A 7,029-nucleotide genomic window follows, 5' to 3' on the forward strand; every position below is an offset into this window, starting at 1 on the left:
GAACTGGAAGAGTAAAAGTGAGAAAACTCGTGGGTTGAGATAAAGACAGTTTAATAGGCAAAGCAAAAGCCAGACGAGCCAGCAAAGCAAAACAAGGAATTAATTCACTACTTCCCATCAGCAGGCATCCCACGCGGGGCGCTAGTTACCCCCCAGAGTGTCCCAGGACTGTAGCTGGGCTCTGCAGGGGCCTGTGATGGGCCCTAATTACCCTCCAGAGCACCCTTGGGCCTCATCCAGGCTCTGCAAGGCCCCATGCAGGGTCCTAATTGCCCTCCAGAGTGCCCCAGGACCCTAGCCAGGCTCTGCATCTCCTCACTGGTCCCATCTGGGGCTGCCGTGGCCCGAGCCCACAGCTGGGAACAGGGGGCCATTGCCCCAGCCTCACAGCACATCTCCTCCCTCCCCTGGACCCGGCCATGGCCACTCACCCCATGCCCAGGGCCTGCAGACATGTCATGGGGTGCAGAGGGACAGTAAAATGTTTATTCATTCATTCATGCACATGAGAAATTCCAGCAGTGAGTTGGCTCCGAGGCTCAGTGCCCCAACGCAACAGGACAGAGGGAGAAGAGGGGAGAGGAAAGCAGGAGGAAGGACAGAAGGATGCAGAGAAGAGATGTGGGACAGGAAGCCAGAAAACAGGGGAACGAGAGAGCAGGACAAGAGTGTAAAGAAAGAGGGGGTGCTTAATCATGACCTTTGACCTCTGACCTTTAACATTTGACCCTTGAAAGTAATTACTCGCTTGCTCATGACCTGTGACTCTTTATTCCCCACCCTATGACCTTGACCTTTGAGGCTTGAAACTCATTATGTTTGTGTCCTGACCTTTGACTCTCAATTTACGACCTTTGGCACTTGGCCTATGACCTTTGACCCTTGGTTTTCCAACCTTTGAACCATGTGGTTTGCTGTTTGCTTACTCTTGACCTTTGACCCTTGAGCTATGACCTTTGACCCTTTGAAATGTTTCCTCATTGATCATTTGCTCATGACCTTTGATCTTTGGTCCTTGAAACACGTCATTCGCTGCTTGCTCACTTGCTTGTGTCCCTTGACTTATGACCTTTGCCCTTTAACCCTTGAGCTTCAACTTTAAAAACACTGTCACTTGATCATTGGGTTGTGACCTTTGACCCTTGACATATAACCCTTGAGCTTTGCCCCTTGATTTTTTACCCCTGAAACACGACACTCAATACATGATCATTTCCTCATGACCTTTGACCTTCAACCCTTGACCTTTCACCCTTTAAACACATCATTTGCTGCTTGATTACTTACTCATGACCTTTGGTCAATGGCCTTTGACCATCAACCCTTTACCTTTGATCTTCAACCCTTGAAATGTGTCGTTTGTTGAGTGCTTACTTGTGACCTTTGACCCTTGAAAACCATCATTTCACTCCCTAAAAAATAGGGAGAGGGAGCCAGACAGAGATGTAGAATGAAAATTTAAAATGCGATGAGGTACAAGAAACACAAGAAAAAAAAAAAAATAAGGACAGGGAGCCAGACGTAGATGTAGAATTAAAATTTAAAATGTGACGGGGTACAAGAAACACGGGAAAAATTAAAAAAACAGGGACAGGGAGATGGATAGAGGGAGATGTAAAAGAGATTTTCCAACTCAACACAGTAGATGAAACCTAGGAAAGAATTACAAAGTAAGGAAGGGGAGATGGACAGAAGGAAGTACAGAATATGTAAAAAGCAACAGGGTACAACAAACACAGGCAAGAATTAAAAAACAGGGAGCAGGACCTGGATGGAGAGAGACGTAGAAAAAAATTAAAAGGCGACAGGGTACAGGGCAGAGTTCGTAGAAGAGGAAAAAGTTTTGGGGAACCAGACAGGTAGGTGGGCAGGCGGAGAGGGAGACAGAGGCAGGGACAGGCAGGGAAGAAGGCAGAGACGTGGAGAAGGGTGGCAGAGATCTGCTGCAGCCACCAATCATGCATGGCATGGGGCTGCCGTGATGATCAACCAAACTCCAGCCTAGCCAAAACCAGGACAACCTCCACCCCATATCCCACCACAGTGGTGGTGTGCTCAGGTCTCACTCTGTGCCATACATCACCAGCCACCACCTCCTTCCCATCCTGTGATAGCTATGCAGGTATCAGTCCCTTAGTCTACATAAATTGTCCTTCAAACATCCATAAAATTTCCACAAAACATCAATAAATTGTCCACAAAACATCTGCCATAGTCACCTAGTCCGTGACTCGGGCTCCACCCATTGTGATGGTCACTCAGGACAGGAGAGGCAGCACAGGGCCACTGAAGCCAGCTCAGGCAGGGTCATGGCTGCACGCCGACGGCTTCCTGCCCAGCTCCTCCTCCACCAGTTTGGGTGGCTCCTGCTACAGTGCTTCCTACCACAGAAGAAAGTGTGCGTTGTGGCACCTTCAAGGCACCTCCACTGCTGTGCCCATACAGCGTCCCTTGGCACCAGGCCATGGGGTTTAACGTCGCAACAAACTCCTCCCCTGGCCTCTTCTCCAGGGGGAGTTGTCCACGGGCCACCAGCCCTTTGGGGTGTTGCTGCTCTGGTGGGGCCTTCTCCACGAGGCCCCACGGCAAGCGTAGGAGATGGGTGGGAGGTGAAGCAAGACTGAGGAAGGGGGAGAGAGGGGGAAAGGGGACAGGGGGAGGGACAGGGGGACTGAGAAAGGGGGAGAGGGACAGATGGGAGTGGGGAGAAAAATGGGGAGAGGGGCAGAGGCAGGGACAGGGAGAAGGACACAGCAGTGCTGGGAGGCAGGACAGTGGCAGAGGAGGAAAAGACGGACAGGGAGAAAGGACGGGGGAGGAAGGGGGAGACGGGGATGGTAAGAGGGGAAAAACAGGGCAGGGAGAAGGAAAGGGATGGGGAAAAGCGATGGGACGGGCGTAAAGAGAATGAAGAAGACCAGGGGCAGGACAGGGAGATGGAGGAGGCAGGAGGAGTGGAGAGAGAGAGGGAGAGGGGTGGGAGCAGAGAAAGATAGGATGGGGAGAAGGACAGAGGGGTGGGGGAAGGCAGGGAATACAGGGCGAGGGAGAAGGATCGAGGAGCCAGAGAGGAAGAAGGGTACAAGGAGGAGGGTGGGGAGAGGGAGGAAAAAAACAAAACAGAACAAAGAAATCAAAAAACAACCCCAAGTAAAAAAATAAACCACAAAGAACCAAGAAATCAAAATACTGCCCTAAGAAATAAAAAATCAAGAAAAAAAAAGTCAAAAAACCTAGAAATCAAACCCCCAAGAAATAAAAATTAAAAAGGAAAACAAAAAGAAATCAAAATAACCCCCCCAAGAACAAAAACATATGCCCCCCCCCCAATTCCCCAAGGAAAAAAAAAAGCAACCCCAAGAGATCAAAATAATCCAAGAAATTAAAAAAACCCCAAACCTAAAATAACCCACAAGAAAATAAAGAAAAAAAAAGAAGAAAGAAAAAAATGAAAAAACACCCCAAGAAATCAAAACAACCCCGTCACAAATGTGCAATTTAGATCGCTTAAAGAACCACCATCAAAGGTATTAGCAAAAGTGGTTTTACTGAAATATGATGTTGTAAAACCATGACTTACAAAGTTCGATGGCAAGGTTTGCTCTATTACTGTACTGCACAATCATTTGAACAATGATTCAAAAACTACCAAAGCAGAGTCAAAGGTACCAAGACAAAAATCAAAGTTAACAAGACAAAATCAAAGTTAACAAGACACAAATCATAGTTACCATAATACAAAGTTATGTGCAATATCAGTTGCTTACCAAAGATCTGCCGTTGGTGAAAGGTCTCTCTGCCTCAAGGACCAACCTTGAGAGATGTCCCATCTCAAGGGGAGATCACCGACATGCAGCCAGGCTGCTTAGCTGGGAGAGCTCAAAGAAGGCTCACTTTAGGCTGTCATATTTATAGAATGAAGTGGTTGGCTTGTAGTCAAATTACATGCAACGGAAAAGGTATGCATGAGACTCCTTGTACCCACAACTTTCGTTGTTCCTTGATAAATGAGTCTTGGAAAAGCCACCTGCTATTCATGTATAATCGCATGATTGGTGTTCCAAGCTCATATGCATCGATGCTCACTGTGTCAGTCTGCTGCTTTGAGGGTTTTCAGAGAACAGACTGGAACTAGAGAAGTTCTTCACCCATTTACAGCTTAGGCTTTTACCTCCTTTGGAGCCTGTACCAAACTACCACTAGTTTGGTTAAAGACCCAAATGCATCCGCCACACCCTCCCAAGAAATAAATTAAAAAAAAACCACCAGAAAACACCCCCAGGAAATCAAAATAAGCCGTGCAAGAAGTTAAAAAAAAAACCAAGGGAAAAACAAAAACCACACCAAAGAAGTCAAAACACACAGACCCAAGAAATAAAAAAATCAAAATCACTCCCATGAGATTTAAGAATAAAACAAACAGAAAACCAACCCCAAGAACTTCAAAAAAAAAAAAAAGAAAGAAAAACCCAAACCACAAACGGGGGGGGGGGGGGGATTGGGGCGGGCAGGGGGTAGAAGGGAGAAGGAGGGAGCAGGCCGGGGGAAGCAGGCAGGAGGCAGCAGGCAGAAGCGGGCAGCAGGCAGAAGCGGGCAGCAGGCAGGAGGAAGGAGCAGACCGTGCACCTCCCTACCCCCGCAGCTGCTGCCGTGCTGTATCTGCGCATGCGCCAAGGGGCCGCCGGAGCGTCCACGCGTCACCGGCTCCGGGTGGAATCCGCGGCCCGGCACCACAGTTCCGGGGGGGAACGGACCGGGAGGGGGCTGTGGGACGCGAGGGTGCTGTGAGGCTGCTGTGGGGCTGCTGTGAGGAAGGAGGCTGCTATGGGACGCGGGGTTGCCATAGGGCTGGTATGGGGCTTCTATGGGGTTCCTATGGGGCTGCTATGGGGCAGGGCATTGCTATGACATTGCTATGGCGTTGCTATGGGGCAGGGCGTTGCTATGGTGTTACTATGGGGCAGGGAGCTCTGTGTGAGGCCGCAGGCGCCCGGGGCCCCCTCACGTGACCTCCCCCGTGACACACACATCCACACCCCCCCCGTTCGGGCGCTCGCAAGATGGCGGCGGCGGCGGTTCGGGGAAGGCGGTTCAAGTGGTCGCTGGAGCTGGCGGCGGCGCCGGGGGGGCGGTGAGGCCAGGGGGGCGGGGGTTGGGGGGTGATTTAGGGGGTCTAGGGGTCTCCCCGGCCTCACCTGTCCCCCTCTATCCCCTCCAGGCCCCGCGGAGCCGCCGAGGGCCGCGGGCCGCTGGGGTTCGCCGAGCGGCAGCTGGGGGAGGGCGGCGTCCACGAGAGCGACAAAATTCTCATGGAGAAGGTGGGCGGGGGGGGCCCGGGGGGAGGGGGCAGGGGGCAGGGAGGGAGGGACACCCCTCGGGCGCCTGGGTCCCCAATTGGGGGGATGGTCCCCGTCCCAGATGCCTGGGTCCCATATGAGGGCGGTCCCCCCCACATTCCGGATGCTTGGGTCCCCTCTTTCCCTGCAGCGCTGCTGGGACGTGGCACTGGCTCCGCTGAAGCAGATCCCCATGAACCTGTTCATCATGTACATGGCCGGCAACACCATCTCCATCTTCCCCGCCATGATGGTCTGCATGATGGGCTGGCGCCCGCTGCAGGCCCTCATGTCCCTCTCCGCCAGTGAGTACAACCCCATGCTACAGCCCCATGCGGGTCACAGCTCCCCGGCCATCCCCTGCCGCGTGACAATTGCCCCACGTACCTGCGGCGGTCCCCTGCCCTGCATCACCCCCTGCAACAGTTGTCACCACATATCTCCCAACTGTTGTCCCTATAACAGCCCCCGCCACGCATGTCCCCCTGCAACAGTTGCCCCCATGTCAGTTGCCCCCACGCATGCTCCAACAGTCCTCCCTATGACAGTCACCCCCACATCAGTTTCCCCACACGTCCCTGAACAGTTGGCCCCATGTCAGTTGTTCCCATGTGTCTGCCAACAGTCACTGCAAGGTTACCCCCATGCCTCCCCTTACAGTTGTCCGCTATGACAGTCACCCCCATGTCAGTCACTCCCACGCGTCCCCCAACAGTCACCCAACAGCTACCCGCGTGCCATCTGCCCCATGCCTCCCCTACCACTGTCCCCCGTGACGCTCCCCTGCCACTCCTCACCCATTATTACCATCAGTCCCCCGTGGTGCCACGTGTGCAGCGTGTGGGTGACAGTGACAGGTTCCCCCCATCCCACCCTGTCGTCCCCCCCCCAGCACTGAAGGCACTGGAGAGCTCGAGCCGGCGGGCACTGCAGGGACTGGTGTTCCTGGTGGGCAATGGGCTGGGGCTGGCGCTGGCCCTCTACAAGTGCCAGGCCATGGGGCTGCTCCCCACCCGCCCCTCCGACTGGCTGGCCTTCGTCGCCCCCCCACAGGTGCGCCCAGATGCCGGGGTCCCCCTGCCCCACCCTCGCTGCTCTGGATGCCAGGGTTCCCCCTGGCCTGCACACCAGCGTCCCCCCACTCACGCCTTTTCTCTTTCTTCCCTTGGCAGCGGATGGAGTTCACTGGGGGGGGCATGATCCTGTGACCCAATGTGCCCACTCACCAATAAAGGCAATGGCAGGCTGGTGACCTTATTTTTGTGGGGAATTCCGGGGGTTTGGGGGCTCAGCTGAAGGAGGCACCGGGATGGGTCGGAGTGAAAAGCGTTTATTGGTGGCATGTGCTGGGAGCACTGGGGCCTGTACTGATGGTGCTGGGGCCCATACTGGGAGCACTGGGAGTACACTGGAGGAGCACTGAAGCCTGTACTGGGAGTGCCCTGGCAGCCTTGGGGCCTGTACTGGGAGCCTTGGGGGCCACACTGGGAGTGCACTGGAGCTGCGCTCAGAGCCTTGAGGCCCATGCTGGGAGCCTTAGGGCCTGTAGTAGGAGCACTGGGAGTGCACTTGGAGCCTTGGGGCCTGTACTGGGAGTGCACTGGAGCTGTACTCGGAGCCTCGGGCCCCATACTGGGAGCCTTAGGGCCTGTACTGGGATCCTTGGGGGCCACACTGGGAGTGCACTGGAGCT

General features: G+C 53.9%; 1 protein-coding gene across 1 annotated transcript; it reads left to right on the top strand.

Annotated features, from left to right (window-relative positions):
* Positions 1-5,274: 5,274 nt before the first annotated feature.
* Positions 5,275-6,588, top strand: EMC4 (ER membrane protein complex subunit 4). Its single transcript, XM_050913321.1, has 4 exons — positions 5,275-5,318; positions 5,524-5,641; positions 6,229-6,389; positions 6,509-6,588. The coding sequence occupies exons 1-4, from the start codon at positions 5,310-5,312 to the stop codon at positions 6,542-6,544; spliced, it is 324 nt and encodes a 107-aa protein (XP_050769278.1). The 5' UTR covers positions 5,275-5,309; the 3' UTR covers positions 6,545-6,588.
* The last annotated feature ends 441 nt before the right edge of the window (positions 6,589-7,029 follow it).

Source organism: Gymnogyps californianus, chromosome Z, assembly GCF_018139145.2.
Source record: "Gymnogyps californianus isolate 813 chromosome Z, ASM1813914v2, whole genome shotgun sequence".
Taxonomy (NCBI): Eukaryota; Metazoa; Chordata; class Aves; order Accipitriformes; family Cathartidae; genus Gymnogyps; species Gymnogyps californianus.